Below are 23,896 nucleotides of genomic sequence, written 5' to 3'. Positions count from 1 at the left end.
CAAAATGATAGCTACCCGGCAGCCAAGCTGCCATACGCAAGAAGAAAAGAAGAAGAAAAAGAAGAAGAAGAGGCAGAATAAATAATAAAATGATTAATTACAAAAAAAACGACATTTAATGCACTGAGAGTCTTGTTTGGAAATATTGCATCTGAGCACAGCTCATGTTGGTGGAATCCCAGGTTCAAATCCCTTATACTCTGCTGTGTTGATCTCTCCATTGTCTCCTTACAATGTCCCAGTTTATATCCATGAAACACACTTTCTATTGTTCTCATGTTCCAATCCTTTATGTATTGCAAGAACAACGTCCTTCATGAGCTTTTCTCACGATATAACGAATGAGAAAAGAAAACATTGTTTAACATGTGCAACAGTCAATGTCAATGTGCGACTTACATTACGCTCCTGTCGGCGTGCACGAAGAGCACGTGATGGGTTTCCACAGATCACACCCACGCTGCCTGTGGAGCAAGTACAGTTCAACATAACACTGACCTTGCAAAAGGCCACGGAAATGGAGACGTGGCATCGCCAATAACACCAGCGTGTTATCAGAGCGTAGCTATCAAAGTGAAAAGATGCTTGACCATGAAAAAAGAAAGAAATGACAACGACTTGCCAAAGTAAACTCAAATCCCCCTGGTGAGAGTCCTTCTTGCCATTTTTTACAAGTGTCATGGCTTCCAAAAACCATCCTCTCTCATTTCCTGCCTTTCCAAGCCATACGCCTGAGATTTTCCAGAAGGCTCGGCCCATCTTAGCAAAGAGGAGCAAGAGTCCCCCAAGCGTTCGAGCAAGATGGCAGGTGCCAAGGCATTTAAAAAATGTAATTGTCTTGTATATAGGAACGAAATATGTGGACAAAACGAGTGCAAAAGAGTAATTCAGCAGAAGAGACAGTGACAGGACCAGGAGCTATAACCTGAGAGTAAAGAAGAGGAGATTTAATACGGTAATACGGTTGGGGATTTCAGCCAGAGTGGAGTCAATGCATGGATTGGTCTCCCTGGAAAGATAGTGGCAACAGAAATGGTAGATAGGTTTAAATTTGAGTTAAATGGGTACCTGGAATCATTGTGGATAAAGGAGTACATGGATTTCGGCAGGAATAGTAGATAGCTGAGGTATGGATCGGTGATGGATGTCTGTGCCATGATTGAAAAGTCTGTGAGAGGGTCTCATCAAAGGGAAAATGTGCTGCCTGTGTTTTTTCATTCCTCATCTTATCATGTTTGCCAGCCCCTCCAATTATGCACCCAGACCAGGAATCAAACCCAGGTCCTCTGGTCAACCGTACCAGTGCTTTGCCATCTGAGCTATCTGGGTGACCCACAGGCTAAGCACACAATTCTCCCACATATAGAGATGCCACTCTTTCCCCCGATGCTTCCGGGACACTCATTGCCAACCATAGGAGCAGCGACGGCCTATCCATGAGAGGGTCTTCCCCCTATGGAGGAACAATTCCATGACCGCTATGATTAACAACAGGGGGTCACCCAGATAGCTCAGATGGCAAAGCACAGATATCAAAGCACAGGTATGGTTCACCAGAGGACCTGAGTTTGATTCCTAGTCCAAGCATGTAATTTTCTTAAATACACAAATATACAGTATACAGTATACAGTATACAGCACTCAAATACACACACAAGATCATCTTTGTCATGAGGAGTAACTACAGATATTACAAACTACCATTAATTATTTAATAACATAAATTATCCCTCCCTAATAGTGAGGTGGGGGAAGGTATTTTTTTTTTTTTTAAAGGAAAACATCCTCCACTGCCCCCACTCTCCCAAAGAAAAAAAGACACCAAAACAACAGTTCAGAGAAAGTAACTTCCTTTGCCCAAAATTTGTGAATAAATTCCACCATATAATAATAATAATAATACCATTCCATTTATGCCATAAAGGCACATAGGGCTGCCAAGGCAGTTTCATTGGCAAGAAGTACAGTCCTGGACAGGTAACCCAGAATGGTTATTACCCCAATATGCTGATATTCATTTTGCTAACCTCAGAAAGATGACAGGCTGAGTCAACCCCACCTGGTGTTAATTCAACAGTAAAAACAGAGACTCAAACTCAGGACTCTGAAATCCCAAGTCAGCCACCTTAACCGCGAAGCCAACATCAGGCTTAATTCCACCACATACTGTATGGCAATGTAATAAGTAAATGTCGTTGACCTCTGAGATATTGACTTGGAAAATGGGATGAATTCTCCCAAGAGTCAACATTGCACGTACCTCAGGCATGTTGTCACTTCACCACCTTTAAAGCTTCAACAACTTTAAGCCTGAGCTGTATCGGGCAAAACTGAGGATTCTTGTTGCCAGGAGGTGAAGTCACACGAAGAGCCAGGCATGATGGATTTGCAAAAGACAATGGATGTTTTTCATGGTTCTGATTCTCATTCTGATGTAGCAAACTCTGTTACAAAGAATCGGTGTTGCTGAAGGAGTTTCTTGGCAAGCGTTATACTGGGTGGTTTGCCATTGCCTTTACAGCAGTAGTTATGGCAGGTAGGAACATGACGAAGTAACATAGCGAAGCACCTCTCTTAATTGCTTGCTGCACTTGCCGAGTGGCTTGGGGAAGCGGCTTGCAAAGCAGTTGATATGGAACGACCGGCTTGGAAAGCGATAGCAAGCCACTTGCTAACAGAATACACCACTGGGTGACAGTTTATAGGTGGGTCGAGATTCAAACCCAGGCAGACAGCTGAGAAGCGAGTGTGCGTACATGTAGCCTTGGCCATCCTACCGACCCGTTTCCAGGGTATAGGATCCCTTTGCTATCCTGCACATTTAACCAGAGTGAAAACAAGAAAAAGAGCAATTAAAGATTGCAGACCCTCGCCAGGACTTGTTTTGTGTGGTGTTTGTGCACTGGTGTGTTATGTAATTAACAAGAGACATAATTAGAACTGCCACTTTATAACTGCTGGAAGTGATGACCGGGTACCAAGACGTCCCACTTTAATTGGACACCTGACCCTGACCCATGACATGTATTATTATTCAATTTAGTTCGGAATGAAATTAAAATAAATTCAATTCAAATCAAATGGAACACCAAATAGGTACAGTCCTGCATTGGAGTAATCAATCAGAAGGAACCCAAACAAGCAAAAAGAAAAGATGAAGTCATCAGGAGGAACCTGGATAGGATTCATATTTCAGCTGCTACTTCTCTTCCCTCAACCCCATCCAGGCACAACCAAGTGAGTTTTATTTTAAAATAATAAAAAAAAAAAAATGTTTTTATAATAACAATCAAAAAACAAAATCAAAACAAACCGAGAACAAAAAAAATCAAATAATTCTGGCTACCAGACCATGTGTCCGACCAAGTTTGAATTTTAAACGTGTTTTCCCCATCACTACAAGATCATAAATGTGAAGTTTCACGGAAATTAATTAAGTGGTTCTAGAGAAAACATTATTTAATATTTTTCTTCAATCCAATATGCCTGCCAAACCATGTGACCTATGATGTCATATTTGTGAACCTTTTGTTCCTCATGGATAGGCGGTCATACGTGTAAAGTTTCGTCTCGATCCGTTCAGCCACTTTAGAGAAGAAGATTTTGAAAGTTAAAAAAAACAAAAAACAATATGGCTGCCAAATAATGTGACCGATGATGTCATAAAAAAAATTTCTGTGGACCATTTTATCCCTAGATGACCCTCAAAAATTTTCATACTAATCAGATGCAAAGTTCAACATATGTAATTATGACATCACAATGAAGGTACCTATGACATCATAAAAAAATCACACTTGTTCCCCATGAGGAGTATTTGCTGTATGCCAAGTTTCAATTTTGTCCTTGGTGCGGTTTCAGAGATACAGTTGTCCAAAGGTTTCCCGTTTTTACAACATGGCTGCCACACCACGTGACCTATGATGTCTTAATTATCAATAAAACATTCTGCACGAGTTGTCTCTCCTATGGTGAAAACTTTGTCTCAATCCGACAAGCGGTTGTGGAGAAAAAACGCTAAAGTTCTGTGCGGACAAACAGACAGACAGAAAACCAAACAAACAAGATAAAGATGTTGTGCAGAGCAGGATACTTGCAAAATCCACCCCCCCTCTCAAAAGGTTGCCATAGATACATCAAATTGTCCATTTCATTAAGATTAAAATTGACAATCTCCATGAAAGCTCAGGTGAATCGGATGAAAATTGATTATTTTCAGATTGAAATTGATGATTTTAGAACTTTGACCTTGAGTTGATCGTTGACCTTCTGACCTCAAAGTAGTTGGTTTCCAAGTTCAGTGATGCACTCTGCAATTGCTGCTTAATTTTCAGGTTAATCAGATGAAAATCGATGATTTTTCAGAGGAAATTTCATTTTAGAAGTTTGACCTTTTAACCTCAAAAATAGTTGCTTTCCCCAATTCAGTGATGGACGATGCAAACCCTGTTCAACTTTCAAGTTAATAGGATGTAAATTGACGATTTTTCAGTTGAAAAATTAATAACGGTCACATAAATAAATAAATACAGCATGCGTTGTCAAAAAATAAATAAATAAAACCTCCACAAAGCACCTTACTCTCCAACTTCCTTGATGGACCAATTTTGACAAAATACTTTCTATAATGTAACAACCTGACTCGACGTGCCCCCACCCCCCCCCCGCCCCCCGTCACTTTGCTGATGTGTTTTATCAAAAGACAGCATGTTGTACTTCACAAACACATTGCATATCTATCTGTGAGTGTCATATGAGGATGTATAACTTTGCTCCTTCCATATCATAACGGGTTCCTGTTGTCATGGAAAAATAAATGTTGCCGTTGGAACCACCACATGAAAGGCTCCCATTTCCACTTCTTATTCTTATTCTTCAATCGTGTTAACACACACTTTTAAAGTGGGCATCTTTATGATTAAACTTGGTGTTGGCTTAATGGTTAAGCTGGCTGGTTTAAGATCTCAGGGTCTTAAGTTCGAGCCACTGTCATGCCGTTGAAATAATACCAGGTGGATTGATTCAGCCTGTCATCCTTCCGAGGTCAGGAAAATGAATACCAGCTCACTGGAGTGATAAGTCATTCGAGTATCCTGTCTCGGAGTGGTGACCCGTCCAAGATTGTACTCTTTAGCCCAATGAAACAGCCTCGGCAGCCCTCTGCTCCTCGACGTGTGAAAGGAATGGTTGTTTGGTTATTATCATTATGATTAAATGCACAATTATTAACTTTCTTCAGTAAATGGATTATTAACTTTATAACAGTACCATTTTTATTATCCTACAACAGCAGGAAACCTTTAGAATGAAGTGTGACACACACACACACACACACACACACACACACACACACACACACACACACACACACACACACACACACACACACACACACACACACACACACACACACACACACACACACACACACACACACTGATACTGTGCAAAGCAAAGCCTTACCATGTGTCAGCATACTGGATCCTTCTGCAGCAGTACTCATGTTGGAGCAGGAATGAGGGCTTAAGGAGGGGCATGCTGCGAGATCTAGCCTCTCGGGGTTCAGCAACGGTCCATCAGAGAGGTTGACTGTACGTGTCGAGGCTGAGGGTTGTTTGTCATTGCCAGGCTGAGAGCATGCTTTTTCTTGCCTGTCTGTGATATTAAATAAAGTTGAAATTGAAATTAACTTACATAGTACCAGATGTGTTTCATAATGCAATTTACATTGTTTGAGGGATTATTACGAACAGAGTATGCACAATGAATCCTCACTATTTTCCTTATAAAATCGGCCAAACATGGTTTGCGTTTGTAAGAAAGAGCAAACGAAGATCACAACCAATCAGTAACACAAACCTCGATCGAAGAAGAGCAGAATGTAAAAATAACAGGAATGTTCAAAAGTTTACATCAATGTCTCGTCTCCATGAGCACGTTTAGTCCGGAAGCCAAATTGGGATTTTATGTTGGACCCAGTATTAAAGGTCCCACGATTTGTTTTTTCTGAATTTTGTATCTTCACACCATGTAGAATCTGAAACTCGAGGGTGCCAACTGGCAACCTTGAGCATTTTGCAGAAACGGTTAGTTTATATGGTAACCGTTCCCCTCCATTTGGACGTAAATGAGAAAAAACAAAATCTGCATATATCAGCAACTATAACTGATATATTCAATTAGAGCGGAACTCGGTAGAGTGAATGGTCTCACCTCCTATGCTCATTCTGAACAAAAATACAATCATACACTGAACACACTTCTATTATGGCACACCACTATTATGACCAACGTAGCTGTATCATCTACGCACCCGATTACGTCACATGCATTGCTATCATCCGTAGCTTTAATGATTATTAGGATATTTAACAACCACGTTTTGTGCACATTAAGGCTAAATTCAGTCAATAAAGGTGAATATGAAAAAACAAAAAATTTAAAACTATATTCCCCATGGCTAGTAAATCATATGTATGAAGTTTTGCATCGATCTGTTAAGTGGTTCAGGAAAAGAACATTTTTTAACGGTTTTTATTTTCAATCCAATATTTCCACGACCACATGACCAATGAGGTCATAAATTGAATTCTTCACTCACATCGGGTCGTAGATCAGATATATGAAGTTTCAGATTTTTCAGATAAGGATTTTGGTTCAACCAATTATGGCTGGAATACCACTTTAATGATGATGTCATTGTTATCACCCGATATACCTCATAGGGAGTTGATGACATTTGCCAAGTTTCTATTTTTTTCGTTGAATGGTTTTGGAGATGTCCCAATTTTTTTTCTTTAATCCGATATGGCTGTCATACCACACACATGACTGACGTTGCAGTTATCAATAAAATATTCTCCATGGAGAGTCCCTCCTATGTCTGAAGTTTAGCATCAATCGGACAAGCGGTTGCAGAGGAAAAAAATATTTAAAGCAAAAATATATCGACATATGGACAGACTGCCAGCCAGCCAGACAGACAGACAGACAGACAGAGGTGTTGCATATGTTTGGCAACCCTTTAAAGGTAAGACGATTAAGGTGTCCGTTTATAGATTTTCTGACACGAGGAATCCATTTGACACTTTACAGTGATGATTAGAGGTCAATCCCCTACTCTAATACTGAGGTCAAACCAAACAAAATAGCACCACTGGACCTGCAGCTTATCTGGGCCCTGGCCTAATGTAGCAACCAAAATTTGGTAGAATTCTGACTGGTGGGTCTGGTGAGGAAGATTTTTTTGAAGGAATTTATATGATTTTCTAAAAATTTTACTGTCTGCCATTTTTACACACTTCTGGTCACATGATCCGCATGACTTCCACAATATAATTAACATCCCTACCTTTCCATAATGTTGCAACCCGCATTTATTGATATTCTGACAGGTGGGTCTCGAGAATAAGATTTTGGAAGGAATTTGCATGACCGCCATTTTGACACATTTCCAGTAACATGATCAGCATAGCCTCCACAATGTAACACTAGGACCGTGTCCTAATGTTGTGACCCAAATTTGGTAGGATTCTGACTGGTGGGCGGGAGAAGAAGATTTTTGAAGGAATTTATGTGATTTTCACAAAAATTGACTGTCAGCCATTTTGACACACTTCTGGTCACGTGATCAGCATGGCCTCTGCAATTTAACATCAGGATCTTATCCTGATGTTGTAACCCAAGTTTGGTAGCATTCTCACTGGTGGGTGTGGAGAAGAGTTTTGTAGGAATTTACGAGATTTTCCCAAAAATTGACGAAGTCGGCCATTTTGACACACTTCAGGTCAGGTGATCAGCAAGACCGTCGCAATTTAATATCCCTACCCTGGCCTAATGCTGTAACCCAAATTTGGTAGCATTCTGACTGATGGGTCTGGAGAAGAAGTTTTTTGAAGAAATTTACTGTCAGCTATTTTGACTTACTTTAAGTCATGTGACCGGAATGAGCTTTGCAAATCCTGTTACCAGTCAGGAGGGTATGTTGCTGCAAAATTTCAGCCGGATCGGCCCAGCTGTTTGGCCGGAGAAGTCAAAAAAGGAGACAGACAGATGGACGGATGGACGGATGGACGGACGGTGTGTGATGACAAAACCTTATCTGGAAAGTAAATTCCAGAAAAACGAATTAATAACATTTTCTTATAATTTTTATTCTGCTGGATACAATCCCAAGGTTTATCCATGTAGTTAGGGAATTTTAGCAAATTGTATTGACCATCTGTGAAAAAATTGCTTACCAAAAAATTTCTTCACTAACGTATTCATCAAGGTGTCTACTAACACCTATCAATTAGTGCAAACCCAAATCCTTGTGGAAAATTCTGGGGAGCCAATCAAAGTTTGGGTGCTCAGAGGGCCTGCGCGAAAAAATCGGAAAAATTAACTTTTGCCAATATTGACTTGTGGGATTTCTAACTAGGGGTTTTTTGGGGGTACTGAATTGATTCCAACCATTAGATTTGAGGAAAAATTAATCCCTGGCTGTAAAATATTGATATGATACATTTTTCGATATCTCAAACTGTGTTTTGCGGTAATTTGTCTCAATTGATTCAGATTGTTCAAATTGTGCTGAAACCAGCATACAATATTTTTGAAACAACTGCTATATTGTTGGTTATACTTGTGCTCATGCTCTGTAGAATTCTCTGTGTCTCTGTTTGACAAAAATCAAAAGTTGCGAAAGCCAGGCAAGGCTGCCCTAGCAAGGTCCCTGAAGGCATGTGTGGCACCTGTCGAACAATCCCCCTGCACAAGCCTTGTGGTTGATGGTGGGTGGCCCCTGTACAATGTCAAGTGGGAGGCTAACCTTACTTGGAAGGATGTTGCCGAGAGCTACCTCTGGTTTGTGAAGTCCATGGGGAGCCATCGCCTCCGGATAATGGTGGTCTTTGACGGATATGGCAGCTCCACCAAGGACCATGACCACTTAAGACTAACAAAGAATGCATGCTGTGACATTAAGATTCGTCTGGATCTCAAAATCATCATTGCAAGAGAAAAGTTCCTCGATAACAAGAACAACAAAGCCCAGCTCGTTCTGCTCCTTGCTGAGACATTTAGTAGGGATGGAATCAGTGTACAGCAATGCTCTGATGATGCCGACACCTCCATCGTCCACGCAGCTCTAGATGAGGAAAGAGAGTCCCATGTCGAGGTGAGGGCTGAGGACACAGACGTCCTGGTTATGCTGATTCATCATGTTGCAGACCATCCGATCTTCCTCACGACAGCCAAAGAAACATCTTACGATGTCGGAAAGATCCGGGAGGCCCTCCCAGAGATATACCGGAGGTATCTCATCTTCTTGCACAGCTTCTCTGGCTGCGATAGTATCTGCAATTTTTGGGTTTAGCAAACCAACTTTGCTAAGCAAGGTCTGCAAGACTGATGAAGCAGAGAGGGCAATGGCCGTGTTTATGGACATCCGAGCTGAGAAAGGTGATATCATTAAAGCAGGCTGTGATCTTTTCAAGCTCATGTTCCATGGGAAATCCTCCAAAGACTTGGAAGACTTGAGATTCGACATCTTCAGCAAGCGAGCTGCTACTGGGAGAAAAAAACCTGAGAAACTCCCCCCCCCCCCCCCCGACAACAGGAGCTGCAGCACAGCACTTTCTCCGAGCTTACCTCCAGACTAGAGACTGGCTGATGCTGCAAAGTCCATCGTTGGACGCCCGGGACTATGGATGGCAACTCACTGAGAAAGGATATGTACCAGTCCCTTCTACAGACCCCATTGCACCAGACTACCTCCTGACATTTGCCAGCTGCAACTGTGCGGGGGACTGCAGCTCACTCAGGTGCTGCTGTAAAAAGCAAGGAGTCAAGTGTATTTCTGCTTGCGGCATCTGTCATGGTAACTCTTGCCTGAACATAAACCAGCTGGATGACAAGAGGAGTGAGGAAGATACTGGGGAGTTTGATGAATGAGGTTGTAAAAGCTGACGAAGCAACATTTCCATTGAGCACATTTCTGTTAAAAATGTCAATAAAATACATTTTATATGATCAAGGAGTGTTTTTTTCTCAAAAAATAATGGTTGGAATCAATTCAGCACCTCAAAAAACCCATAGTTAGACATCCCACAAGTCAATATTGGCAAAAGTTAATTTTTCCGATTTTTTCGCGCAGGCCCTCTGAGCACTCGAACTTTGATTGGCTCCCCAGAATTTTCCACAAGGATTTGGGTTTGCACTAATTGATAGGTGTTAGTAGACACCAAGATGAATATGTCAGTGAAAAAATTTTTTGGTAAGCAATTTTTTCACAGATGGTCAATACAATTTGCTAAAATTCCCTAACTAATGCATACACACTAAATAGTACTTACATGTATATTATATAGTGTATATGTGCATGCTGCATGTAGGTGCATGAGTGTGTGTTCACACACAGTACTCATACAATGATTGTGTACTTTACTGAATGAATAACCCAATAAGCATGTTTCCATGAATTATGAGTTTTCAATTTATTTTCAGGACCAAAATGTAAGGTTGGACTTGAGACCTTATAATCAAGTGCAGTTAAGTAATGCCCTTCACATTAACTGTTGGCTTTCCATATTTTCAGGAAACAAGTATGGAGTACATGTGTATTTGGCAAAATTGGTACCTGTTGTAATTCCAGTAAGCTAGTGGTTCCCAACCTGTGGTACGCGAGGGCCTTCCAGGTGGTTCGCGAGCACTTTCGGGCTCAACCTTTAAAAAATAAAAAATGACGTGGAGCGCAAATGCTACGGAATGTTCGAACTCCTGACTACCCTTGAGAGCGAGCCCAATGATGAATTTTCCTAAGAAATCGTCTGTCACCTCTCACTGCTCAAGACTGAGTTGATGCATTACTTCCCAGACATTACATGTTGTGCCTGCATCACCAATCCGTTTTCTGTTGAACCAGGCGATCTGCCTGTAGGGACCGGGGAACAAGAGGAGCTCATAGATATCCAGGCTGACGAGACAGCAAAGACGAAGCACAAGGAATGCTCTCCTCTGAACCTCTGGGTGACCATGGCCTCCTCGTACCCGACAATAGCCCGTCACGCTGTTCCCCAGCTACTGATTTTCCCTTCTACATGGGAGTGCGAGCAGGGGTTCTCAGCCATGATGACCATCAAGTCAAAGAGCCGGAACCGTCTTGCTGCGCCCGGGCATGATTTCCGATGTGCTGTGAGCAAAGTTATGCCTCGCATCGACCAGCTGGTGGAGAAGAAACAGATGCAGCCCTCGCATTATATTTTGTTCTTTGTTGACATTTAGTTCATTTGTGTGTTCTACTTGTGAATAAATTGATATCTTATCAAATTTAATTTTTCTGGAACCGGGTGGTACGCGGCGAAAGTATGGGATCTCCAAGTGGTGCTCGATCAGAAAAAGGTTGGGAACCGCTGCAGTAAGCTAATACCACTTTGCACACAACGATGGATGTCAAGTATCATCAATGCAAGCAAACTTCGAGATAATGCTTTGCATGTGGACATTGAGAAGAATTTATCTGATGATCCAAATTTCAGGTGCACTAGCAGTGTACCCGTCTGCCGTCTCCATTGAATTCGTGGCTGTCTCAGCTCAAATGAGCAATTTTTTGGAGTGTGTGTTTGTAGAAAAGGGAATTCAACATAAAGTGATGATGTGGACCTGAAATCTGGATCACATGGTGCATGGTTAACTTCAAACAATGGCAGTCCACTCAGAAGAACTATTGTTAGTGATTAAAAAAAAAAATATATATATATATATATATATATATATGTATACTGTAGATATATTTTGTCAAAGACAGCACATATATATTGTTGTGGGAATGATCTTTTGTGGTTAATAAAACTGTTTCGGAGAAAGATAGTTTTTTTCGTGTTTGTTTGGATAAGAATGACATACTACTTGTGCAATAGATATGTGTTGTGTATGTACAGTGAGATGTTTGTTTTCACAACCTTATGTTATGTCCTCCCCTATTAAAACATCTAGCTGTACGTAATTAATGTTCTTTTCCTCTGCTTACATCTTTACAAGGTGCATATGAGAATTTTGCAGCTCAAGCCATGAGAATGAGCAGGTGTCGTGAATCTGCATTGAAATAGCCACCATTAGCCTTAATGCAGGGACTGATGTATGGGGCGCATCTGCATTGAAGAAGTCTGCAGTTGGTGTCACCACAAGAGCTCACTCAGTCCAGTGTGGTTGGCATCATCGCAAGACCCACATTATCAGTCGATCTCATATGTGGTTACTTTAACGGCTGCTTGGAAAGAGAGACACAGCCGTTTGGAGGAATGGCAGGAGGAAGGAGAGTGCTTGGGTCTCTGGATTTACGGGGCTGAGAGTACCAGAGCTGTGAACATTGAATTCCAAAACGCAACGAGGACTTTGAGGAAGCCATAATTATGGAGCTTGAGGAGTTTTATGCCAGATTGCACCACAGAACTCCCGAGAACTCTGCTCCAGAACTCCTGCACAGCTTGCCTCTGGGTTTGAAAGCGACCTCTCGGCGTCATTGTTTTTGTATTCCTTGGACTGTGTTCTTGTTGAGTGAGTGAATGGGTCCTATGGTAAGAACTGTTAAGAAATCTGCATCGCTTGGGATCGCGTTGTGGGTAATTTGGGAGAATATTGTCTGTTGTTTATTGGTTACTAGGAAAAGTACCCATCCCCAGTGACAGGAAAAGCTGGCCATTGTGGGGGCAAGAATAACGACAGAAGATGACTTGGGCAGTTGTCTAGGAAATTAAATCCATCCTGTGGTGCTCAACTTCACCAAAAGTGGTGCTATTCAAACCAACTGAAACAGCGGGGAAGTATACCCCATCATTTTTTCCGGGGCCGAAGTCGGCCGAAGGCCGAACTTTCTCGTCGGCCGAAGGAGCTGCAAACCCCGCTAAAACCTGGCTGGTACAACCTTTTACCTCTGTGACAAATTTGGTCCAAATCCATCTGGAGGTGTAAGAGTGTATACGTAACACACAGACAGACAGATCGACATTTATAGTTATAGATTGATGATTTGCTGTGGTTTATATTTTAATAACAATCCATGAACTGTTACTCCTGCCTGGCCCCCATTCTTGCTGTATGAGTGGTTCAGTTTTTATGACCGACACCCTTAAGGTACATAATTGGATAAAAGTGATTAGCACTTCGTATAGTAGTGTACGCTGTGTCATAACTAGCCGCTCAGTTATACATTTGACTGGCGTACCCTGTGAGCACGTACCCCTCTGTCATGACAAGGTATCAGAACTTATGGCTTGTAACTCTGGCTTGGGGCGTCAAACCCAGCTGGCAGCCGTTACCAGGTGACAGCCCATGTGATTTTGTCATTGCTGGACCAGTCGCATTGCTATCACAACATATTATGATGCATTAATTATTACGTCTTTGTAATATCCATTACTGAAGTTATATATCAGGGCTGATGGCAGACTGTTTTTATGTACATGTTATAGCACAACAATGATAAAATATTTGATTAAACAAAAAACAAGGTTAATTTGGCATATTTTTGGTTTGATCTTAGTATTAGAGAATGAAATTGACCTTTATTCATCACTGTAATGTGTGCAATGGATTCTGATATGATATCAGTTATAGTTGATGAAAGATGCATATTTTGGTTTTTCTCATTTACGTCCAAATGGAGGGGAGCGGTTATATATATATATATATATATATATATATATATATATATATATATATATATATATATATATATATATATATATATATATATATATATATATATATATATATTTTAATTTTGGATAGAGTCAAGGCTCATGGAAGAGCGATAACATAGAACTGATCAGGATGCAACATAACAAAGGAACAACATAAAGAGAAGGGGAAATACCAACAGCAGGGCTGAGGGAGAAAATAAGTGGAGATAAACAAACAAGGGATGCACAGGTAGGGTTTAGGGGTAGGTGAGAATGCAGGGGGTGGAAGGTGGATACAGAAGGAAACAAAAAAAAATTTGGGGTGGGGGTAGTTTAACGGGTGAAGATTTGGAAGCCATTTGGAAGCCAACCGAGACAAAGGGTTTTTGTTTTTTTGTATACACAGTTGAGGCTCATGGAAGAGCTAGTACTACTACACTGAACAGTCCAGGATGCAACAGGATAAAAGGAACAGCAGATAGAAGGGGAAAACACCAAAAGCAGAGCCGAAGGCCAAGACAAAAGGAAGCGGACAAACAACGGGTGTGGGGAGGAATGGGAGCAAGAGAGGATGCATGGGGTGGACAAGATGGATACAGAAGGAAACTCTCAGGAGGGAAAACTGGAAATTTGGAAGGAGGAGGGTTTGGGTTGGGGGAGGAGTTAACGAGGGCAGAAAAAATCATGGTTTTGGATTGGAGAAGATCTGTGGTGGTGGTGAACAGTGGTCTTGAAGACCTGGAGGAAGGAATGAGATTGAAGAGGATGTGGAAGTTGGTTCCACAGGCGGGGAAAAAAAAGATAACAAATAAGTGTCGGTGAGCAGTGATCCTGAATTTTGAGAGTTTCACCAGAAGGTGATTTATAGTGGACTGTGTCAGCCCAGCAGAAACCTGGGGAGGGACAAAGCATAGAAAGAGCAGAGGGTGTAAGACCAGAAAGTATGTGGTAAAAGACAGAGAGACCAACGACCTGTCTGCGATGGTGAAGTGATAAGCCCATAGACTCAGCTTCAGCGCGGGAGATTCCAATCATCTTAAAGACCTTGGTTTCCACGGCGTCAAGCTGAGCAAGGTGTGAGGTGGGGGAGTCACCCCAGAGGGGAGAGCAGTACTCCATCAAGCTGCGGATGAAGGCCTTTTAGGTGGATAGTACAGGTGTGGCAAGGAGGGAGTTTGCATGACGGAGGATGCCCAGTCACCATCTGGCTCTGGAGGCCAACTTTCAAATGTGGTTTCCTCAGGATTAAAAGACTTTGTCCAAGTGTTTGACCAATTTGTTATTTTGGCAATTCATGAAGAAAGAGAAGTAGCTGCTGCCTGTCTACCTAAAGGATGAGGGATGTCACGGCACAGGGTGGAGTCCTCAACAAAGAGATAAAGAGGATTTTCCAGAGTCATAGAGATGTTGATGAAGATTAGAAATAGGATGGGGCCTAGAATACTGCCTTGTAGGACAGTTAGCATATAAATCAGCCATTTCTGCGAAACGCTTGAGGGTGCAACTTTGGCACCCTCGAGTTTCCAATTTCACATGGTCTGAAGATACAAAATTAAGAAAAACTCATTGTGGGACCTTCAATGCAACAAACTTCCTCTGGACTATTGACACTGAGCCCACAACATGCTGAAGGATGCCCCACTTACCAAAGTAAGCCACGACTGAGGCTGAACCGTGATACAGCAGGGGGCAATTGAACCTGCTTTCAACTGCACCAAAATAACGCCGACATGGTGTCATCAAATTGAGAATACGTATGCCGATGTCGGAAGTCCATTATCTTTTATGCTGCATATAAAGCAGACACTGTTATGACGCCTGATTCACAGTTATCTGTTGGTGGTGGAGACACGGAGCTTCCTTGCAGCTTGTCCTTTAACAATATTTGTATACACAGTTGAGGCAAGCCCATATAGGCATTAGAACAAAGAACAGATCGGGGTGTAACAAACCGAAAGTTACGGGAGAAAGAGAGGTGTGGGGTAACACACCAACGGCTGATTAGATGGAAAATATATGTACCGTACTCTATATAAAAATATATAAAAAAAACAAAAAAAATTTAATGAATCCAAAAAATATTTCTTAAATGAAGAGGAGGATGAGCAAAAGGAGGAGGAAGAGGAAATCTAGTAACCTGGAAACTCTGAAAAAGCTGAGCTTGCGGAGGGTTAATGAGTGTAGAAAAGATCAAGAGTATCAGGATGAATGTGGGATGACCTGAGATAGTGGTGAACAGTTATGTTGAAGCCCTGGAGGGAAAAGTGAGATTGAGCAGACTGAGGAAGTTGGTTCCAGGGGTGGGAAAAAAGAGAGGAACGAATGAGTGGAGGTGAGTAGACGTGAGTCTTGATTTTGGGAGTTTCACCAGAAGGCCGTTACTGGCAGACCGTATGCGCCCTGCAAAACCCTAGGGTGTGGGTGGGGTGGCAAAGCACGGAAAGGAAAGAGGGTGCAAGACTAGAAAGGAGGCAGTAGAAGATAGATAGAGAGACCACTAACCTGTCTGCGACGTGAAAGTAATAGGCCCAGAGACTCAGCTTCATACCAGGAAATTCCAATGGTTTTTTAAGGCTGTGCTTTTCACGACATCGAGCTGAGCATGGTGTTGAGGCAGGGGTGCCAGTCCAAAGGGGAGAGCAGTACTCCATAAAGCTGTGTTTTGAAGCTTATAAGTATGAAGACCTTATAAGATTCCACTGTGTCCTTCGCGAATAGTACATGAGCTATTGCCGGCACCCTAAACAAATTCCAGTTCCTGCACCCTCAGTCGAATATCCTGCATTAGTGACAACCCGTTCAGGATTGTAACCCCAGCCAAGAAATTTCTTCGGCAGAACCGACGCTCTGTATAGAGTGTGGTGCTTAATAATACACTCCTCTCTCCCAAAGTTCCTCTCTCTGCATCCTATCACTATCATGTCCCTCTCCATCACTTCCTTACACCTCATTTTTGATCTGCCCCTTCTCCTTCCAACTGCATCCATATCAAAAACTTATTTGACCACATCCCCATCTTCCATCCCAAGCACATGCCCCAACCAACTGTAGACATGCCTTTTTGTGAATGTCCCCTTACTTGTACCCACCTCCTGATATCCTCAATATTCTTTGTTTCCCTTAAAAAGACTGGGTGGGTGAACCTTCCCAATTATAACATTATCTTTGGAATATTTTAATAAACTTTTATGAGTCAAACATCAGGGATATATCCCAGAAAAACAACAGACATGCCTTTCAAGAGTACACGACTTTGAAAACTGACCCCATGGAGTGTTTCCGACGTCTGCAGAGCGGGACTCGGCGACTATGGCATTGCGGATGAGCATCCAGTCATGGTTGTCGTAGTTGTGCTGTGGCATGCTCGTATCCCCTGTAGGTCTCTCATCCAGGATCCGCAAACGGGGAAGCAAAGCATGGATGGCCTTCCGGTAACTGTAATCACCATCCTGCATGGGTGGAAAAAAATACATTAACCTGGTTGGCTCGCTCGCCATGACAGGTGGCGAATCGAGAATGAGGATGTCTCAGTTGCAAATGAAGGGTTTCATCATTTTCTATATCCGAGTTTTCATTGTCTTCCAGATAACTTGTTGCTCACCAAATCATGCAAATGTAAAAATGCTTTATGGAGGTCCTGGTTTATTTCAATATTAACCTAAATCGCTTACACAATCTGCTGAAGTACAAACTGATTTACAAAGAAAACAAAATGTTGCCTTTGCCTTCTTGTGTTCCTTTAACACGTCTTTGCCTTATCAGATTCGAGTTTAACAACAGTTATCAGTTCTGGTGAACTAGTTAGTGCAACATTCCCCATACCCATCAACCATCCTCAATTTCATTTCAATAGGCAAGTAATCACATCAACCTAAAATTGTAACCTGGTGCAGTGACAACGGTGGGCATTGCATCAATGAACACACCAGGTGGTGAACGATCAAACAGCATACCCTTTGAGAATCTGCCATTGCGCCTTTACCCAAACCAAATTCCATGTTTTTTCTGCTTGTGTTACATAGCTCTCAGGTATGTATGTACAAGGCATTACATAGCCCTCAGGTATGTATGTACAAGTGTTGGTAAGTGGATATCACTCACAACAGCACATGCACTTGGGGGTGGCTGATGACACACCGGATTTCCCTCCAGCGTGATATTGACCAAGCAAGAACAGAAGGCCAGGTGTTGTACTTGAGCAAGGTCCTCCACACAATTCCCTTCCAGGTCCAGAATCTCCAGCATGTCGAGAAAGCCCACCTGGCTGAGGTCTGCAATGCTGTTGAATGCCAGGTACAGTTCCTATACTGCCAGGTGAGCAAAACAGATCGGTGGCTCACAATGATTGACTACGCCAGCTTAAAAAGATGACACAGATGATGTGAAGCAATGTGGATAGAACCATTCACTCCAAATGTACATGCAGAATGTGGGAATTGAAGCATTTTGAGATGGTAACAGGAGTTTGTTACCTCCGCCACTGAAGGTGGAAGGAGGTTATGTTTTCACCCCTGTCTGTCTGTTAGTGTGTAGGATATCTCAAATAGTTGTGGATGTATTCGGATGAAACTTGGTGGACAGGTTGGGTGTGTGACAATACAAGGACGAATTGATTCGATTTTGGTGAAGATCCGAATACGATAATTATTTAATTTTTTTAAGTGATTATTCACCAGATAGATCGGGCCAAAAAACGATATTGTACAGTATTGCACGATATTTCAAAAATGTATTGGGCCCGCTATGTTCTTGTGGATCAGGCATTCCATGGCGGAGGTATGCACTCTACCGAGTGCCCTTCTAGTTTACAGTGTGTTGATAAAGAAATTCAGATGACATCACTTCTTCATTCATGTGCAGCATAAGGCTATGGGTAGTATCATTGGCTGAGCGCATGGCTGTGCCGCTGATACAATGCCCTCTGCTGGTTTGGGCAGGAATTTGTCATTTGTTTTGGGTGCTCACCTACTCTTCACAAAGGACACCAATTGTTGTTGGCAGATGGGATTCCCGTTTAATGTCCACCCAAGGGACGGCGCACACACATTGATGAATCACCCTGCCTGTGAAAAACCAGGATGACAATTTAAAGCTGGGTCAGGATTCAAACCCAGGCTGGACAGCTTCAAGGTGAGTGTGCATAACTCGAGGCCATCCTGTCGGCCCATTACATCAACAAAAGAGAACACATCCAAATACGTATTAAAGTGGGTTCATTATGTCATTATTTCCCACTTCACTTTCCCACAACACTTCATTATTTCCCAGAAGGCTCCTGTTTTGTGTGCACACTCCCATTACTGTTGTCAGCTCCAGGTTTTCAGTATCACCTCCATCAGTTTGTCTGCAAGTTATTTAATGTCCATTAACGGCAATGTATTGTTATGTTTGTGGGGTAGATGAAGGAATTTCATCGGAAAAATAGGATTGTATAGAGTTGCTTGAACCCATGGATGTGTAGGAGACATCTCAATGTAAACTAATTAGGGAAAATGTGAGCTTAAGTGTTACTTGTCACTACACGGGGGGGGGGGGGGGGAAGGGGGGGTGCAGTGTTAATTCAATAGGGATTAAGAATAATTTCCCCCAGTATGTAATTGCCCCCCTGTCACTATTCCCTATGTTTTAGTATTACAAGTTTTTGTATTTGTATGTGTGACCAAGTAGGAAGAAGCCCCGCCTCCAAGTGTGATGGCGGGTGAAGTCATGCCCACGAGGCAGGCGGCAAGAGAGGACGGGGAAGCATCTCGTCGTGAGGAGCAAACGCACGAGTGGAGTTTGATGTGAGGGATGCGATCACAGAAGCAATAGCGCGTGTCGGCAAGAGAGCGGAGAGGCAGGATCGGCGGTGGAAAGAGCAGGCATTACGGCTGACTTTCTTTCGACGGATGAAGAAGACGGTACGGTTCTCGTGTTTGTGCGGAGGCGAATTGGCTCGCGTGGTGGAACAAGACGCTGGCAATCGACTCTTGGTTGGTCGTGAAAGATGGACCTCGCAGCCTCGTGAAAATCACCAGAGGGAGCGGCGCCATTCTGCAGAGAGCGGGATTGGCAAGCACGGTCGATGAAGAAGCGACAACGTGGTTTGGGAGCCCTGACGTCGAATATTGCCTCACGAATTGCTCGGCGCCATTTTTGGGGTGCGGTTACCTGGACGCACGCTGATGACACGGTTACCTGGGTTACCTGGGCGCAAGGTTTGATCGTCAAGTTCTAAAATATCGCCTGGATTCAGCTAAGTGAAGGAAAGAAAAGGGATTTCTTTATTTTCTTTATTTTATTGGACCCCTTGTCTGTAGGTGTGTGTCCGAGTGCGGAGGCACATCAAATAGGATTTTTTCATTTGATTATTGTCATTGTACATATTTGATTACTGTCATTAAATTATCCATTTTAATTAATTTCATTTGCTTGTGTTCATGCATCTGTTGTGGGTTCGAGAGTAAAACGCCTGTGCCGTGCTACCGCCGAGACTCTGGAGTCTCGGCTGTGGGCCTCCAAAGGAGAACTGTTTGGCCATCCGTCCAGGTAGGGGCTAAACCCCTGGACACGACAATATTGATCATGCATGCCATCGTTGTTGGGTGGGGGGGGGGGTCCGAAAATGAGATCCTTAAAATTGAGAACAGGCAGAGAAGAGGAAGATGATCGGGGAGAGAAAGAATATGGTAAGAAAATGCTGTGTGAGTGAGGAGGGAAGGAAACAGGGTTAAGAGGAAATTGGGGTTGTGAAAATGGAGGGAAAGGGCATGCATGGAGCAGACTTGGTGGGTAGTGGGCGGAGAGGGTAGAAATTCTGCCATATTTGTATATGTAATAAATAAATGGCTTCCTTATCAGATAGAAGAACCACTCCTTTCATGTCTTCAGACGCATACGGTAGCTGGGGCAGTTTTTTCCTTGGCTTGGGGCCACAATCCTGGACGGTTTTCCACTCCAACGTAGGATATTCGAATGGCTCATTCATCCCAGTAAGCTGGTACTCATTTTGCCAACCTCAGGATGACAAGCTGAATCACCCCACCTGGTATTATCCTTACAGCACAACAGGAGTTTGAACTCAGGACCCAAAGATCTTATGCCAGCCACCTTAACCGTCAAGCCAACGCCAGGATATTATCAGATACCTACAGTCCTACACCCATGCCGAAGTGGACACAGTGGATGCTTCACTGAGTGTGGATTTGATTAGACACGAGAAACACAAACCCATTTAGTAAAGGAGTCGATGGATTAAATAATTAAAGGTATGGCATGACATAATTTGTCGTAGTAACACCTGCATTACATTTCCAAAATAAATTGTGTGATGGACCAAAAACCTATTCCTGTGCCAGAAGGTCGCCATACCTTCCTAGCCAAGCGACCTAAACTTAATGCAAGCCTCCGAAAGCAACCGTAAGCTTCATAAATTCACCTGCGGACAACAACATGTGGAACCATTAAAAGGCACGTAACCTACCCATGATTAGCAGAAAGTAAGCCTGGTGTTGGCTTAGTGGTTGGGTGGCTGGTTCGGGATCTTAGGGTCCTGAGTTTGAGCCCTGTTTGCCACTGAATTAACAGCAGGTGGGGTTGACTCAGCCTGCCATCCTTTTGAGGTTGGTGAAATGAGTACTAGTGTACTGGTATAGGGGCACAGCAACAGTGGCACAGTCGTGCTGCAACAAAATGATAGCTACCCGGCAGCCAAGCTGCCAAGGAAGAAGAAGATTTCCACAAAGCCGAACATGCTTAACCACACAAGCAATCTTCACCTTCCCAAAATTCAGCAGCTTAAGGAAAAGCCAAGTATAGAATGGCCTGAGGCCTGGATGTCATTTACAATGACTGCAAACCAATGAACAGAATTTGTATTTTTCAGGGGAGAATATCCAAAATGCATGAAGCCCAACATCAGGTGGTGTGACCCTTTTTGAAGATAAAAGTTACGCAATAAAACAGACAGACTCGTGCATATCTTGCAAAAAAAAAGCATCCGGCCCGTGCAGCCCAGAACAAGCGAGCAGCACAGCGCACTTGGCTGGCTGCACTGGCGGAAATGGAGACGTCACGTCCCAAGCAGCATCACGCGGGCGCACCCAAAGTCCCGTATCGTTCCAGTGCCACGTGGAGTACGCGGCAGCTGGAAAAACAGTGTCCAGATACTAGCCTTGAGGGAGTAAAGGGCAGAGAGGCCATCCAAATGCTGCAGGCCACAGCAGGCCATCCAGAGAACTTGCAGGTGTCTCAATGATGCCCCAAGATCTCTGCAATGGTGAGAGAAAGATTGTTTCTTTTTTTAATGTTATTTTACAAATACCACAAATACTACATCTGTTAAAAATGTGAAAGTCTTACTTGCCTCAGAAAATGAAAACCCCAAAAAATGAATTTCCAGAGAGTTTAATACAACACAAGGCCACAAAAATAATGCCTCAAAAGCTCTTGAAGATGTACGTAACCAGGGAGGTGCTGCCAAGTTCACCAGGAAGGCGTAGAGGTAGCGCATTTACCTTTGAGATGTGTAGTCTGTAGTGAATTTAACTTTGAGCTTTCTAGTCTGGGTTCGATTCCTAACCCGACTCGAAACTGTCCGGTTGGTACTTTGTAGGCCGGGTGTTGTATCACAAGGTGCGCAGCCTGGATGGACATTATAGCTGCGGACCTATCTGCTTGTATTGCTGCTGGTGGACATTAAAGAGTCGCTGGTAGGTGTTAAATATGGTGGACATTGTCGTTCTATTTTCAACAAGAGAGGGGTTCAAAGAAGAGCAAGGTTTAACTGACAGTGCGGTTGTGGCGCAACAATTGGGTACAATCAGCAAGGGAGTGAACAAGCAGGTTAAAAAACAAAAGACAGAGGAGGGGACGAAACACTGAAATCAGTAAGAGGGTTGGGTTAGGATGGGTTATTGGGGGTAATAAAGATCATGGGTCAGGAGGATGGAGTAGGTAACTTATCGTCAACACCCGAGCCAAACTCCTGTCCAAATCAGCATCAATTGAGTGTCAGCCTTGGGGCCAGCTAGTTTGTGAAAGACTTCGCCAATTCTTAGATGCTCCCTGAGCCGCCATCCGCATCGACTATGCAAACGGCAGAAGAAGAAGGAAATGCTGCCAATCTTCTCGATCTCACCTCGTGGTTTCTTCTACTCCTGCACTAACTTGCACGGGACGGTAACAAGCTCGACGTGGAGCTGTTCGTGTTTGCGTTTGATTCCTCGATTCCAATCCAGTGTGGCACCAGCAGGGCGATCAGCACCGTGAAGCACGTAGTGTTTCTTTGAGAATGTTACGCTCACTGCTTTGCTTGCAATCATGCACGTACAGTCTACTCTCGTTAAACGAAAGGCATTCCATGGCCTGCTCGGTTTAACGGGAGCCGACTTCAGAAAAGGTTTGATGGGATTTTTTGCAAGGTTCAATATTTGCGTCATCGCAATGACTTTTTGCAGATACCGTGTCACTTTGTGAAATGAGAAAATTCTATCAAGTCATCACTTGTCGTCTTGTCTTAGCTTTTGCTGTCATGACATTTCTGTAGTTGCTGCTGCTGCGAAGGTCCCATCTGCTCTCTGAGTTTTGACAGTTTTGCAGAGACTTTGCTAATTGCCCAGAGTACCAACACCCAGCATGAGAATACTCTTACTGAAAGCTATTTTTGGATCATTGAAGTCTAAAAGTGAGTGTAAACAGATGGGACAACCAGCTTAGCGTCACCTTTGCCACAATACTGCACCACTTTGACCCCTGCTGCTATCACAGTTTCCTTTCAATCTTTAAGCATTCACTCTGACAGTGGAGTCATTACCTCCTCCACCAAAAGTGGATGTAGGAAATGTTTTCACCTCTGTCTGTCTGTTTGTCTGTTTGTGAGCAGGATATCTCAAACAATTATGGATGGATTCAGACAAAACTTGGTGATCAGGTTGGGTGTGTGACAAGGAGAAATTGATTAGATATTGGTGAAGATCCGGATCTGGATCCAGATCCGAGAATTTTCAAAGTGATTCTTCACAATCACCAATTGATATGTAGCACAATATCTCAAAAGGTTATGGAAGGATTCGGACAAAACTTGGTGGATGAGTTGGGTAGGTGACAAGAACTAGCCGATGAGATGTTGGTGAAGGTCTGGATGCAGATCCGGCCATCCATCCCATCCATCCACTGGGACGGGACTCTGTGCAGAGTGTTGGTGCTGCCAAAGCAGTCACCTTGGCCATCACTCGGTTACAAAATGTAAACTGTTC

At 43.0% G+C, this 23,896-nt stretch overlaps 1 protein-coding gene and 1 long non-coding RNA gene across 9 annotated transcripts in view; one reads left to right on the top strand and one right to left on the bottom strand.

The window, feature by feature from the left end:
* Positions 1-23,896, bottom strand: part of LRRC56 (leucine rich repeat containing 56) — a 77,546-nt gene that overhangs the window by 4,513 nt on the left and 49,137 nt on the right. For all 8 annotated transcript variants that reach the window (XM_085880708.1, XM_085880714.1, XM_085880707.1 and 5 more), the window contains 5 exons: positions 21,814-21,910; positions 17,763-17,963; positions 16,927-17,110; positions 5,464-5,655; positions 400-464 (listed from right to left, as the gene is read on the bottom strand). In XM_085880708.1, the coding sequence (XP_085736834.1) occupies positions 400-464; positions 5,464-5,655; positions 16,927-17,110; positions 17,763-17,963; positions 21,814-21,910 (739 nt within the window). The remainder of the gene's footprint in view (positions 1-399; positions 465-5,463; positions 5,656-16,926; positions 17,111-17,762; positions 17,964-21,813; positions 21,911-23,896) is intronic.
* Positions 21,782-23,896, top strand: part of LOC147025838 (uncharacterized) — a 35,269-nt gene continuing 33,154 nt past the window's right edge. The window contains exon 1 of the long non-coding RNA XR_015058023.1: positions 21,782-21,918. This is a non-coding gene — a long non-coding RNA (uncharacterized LOC147025838). The remainder of the gene's footprint in view (positions 21,919-23,896) is intronic.

The sequence above is a fragment of the Eptatretus burgeri genome, chromosome 5 (genome assembly GCF_056783735.1).
Source record: "Eptatretus burgeri isolate ZD-2024b chromosome 5, Ebu_testis_v1, whole genome shotgun sequence".
NCBI lineage: Eukaryota > Metazoa > Chordata > Myxini > Myxiniformes > Myxinidae > Eptatretus > Eptatretus burgeri.
This window is presented reverse-complemented; position numbering and strand designations above follow the sequence as displayed.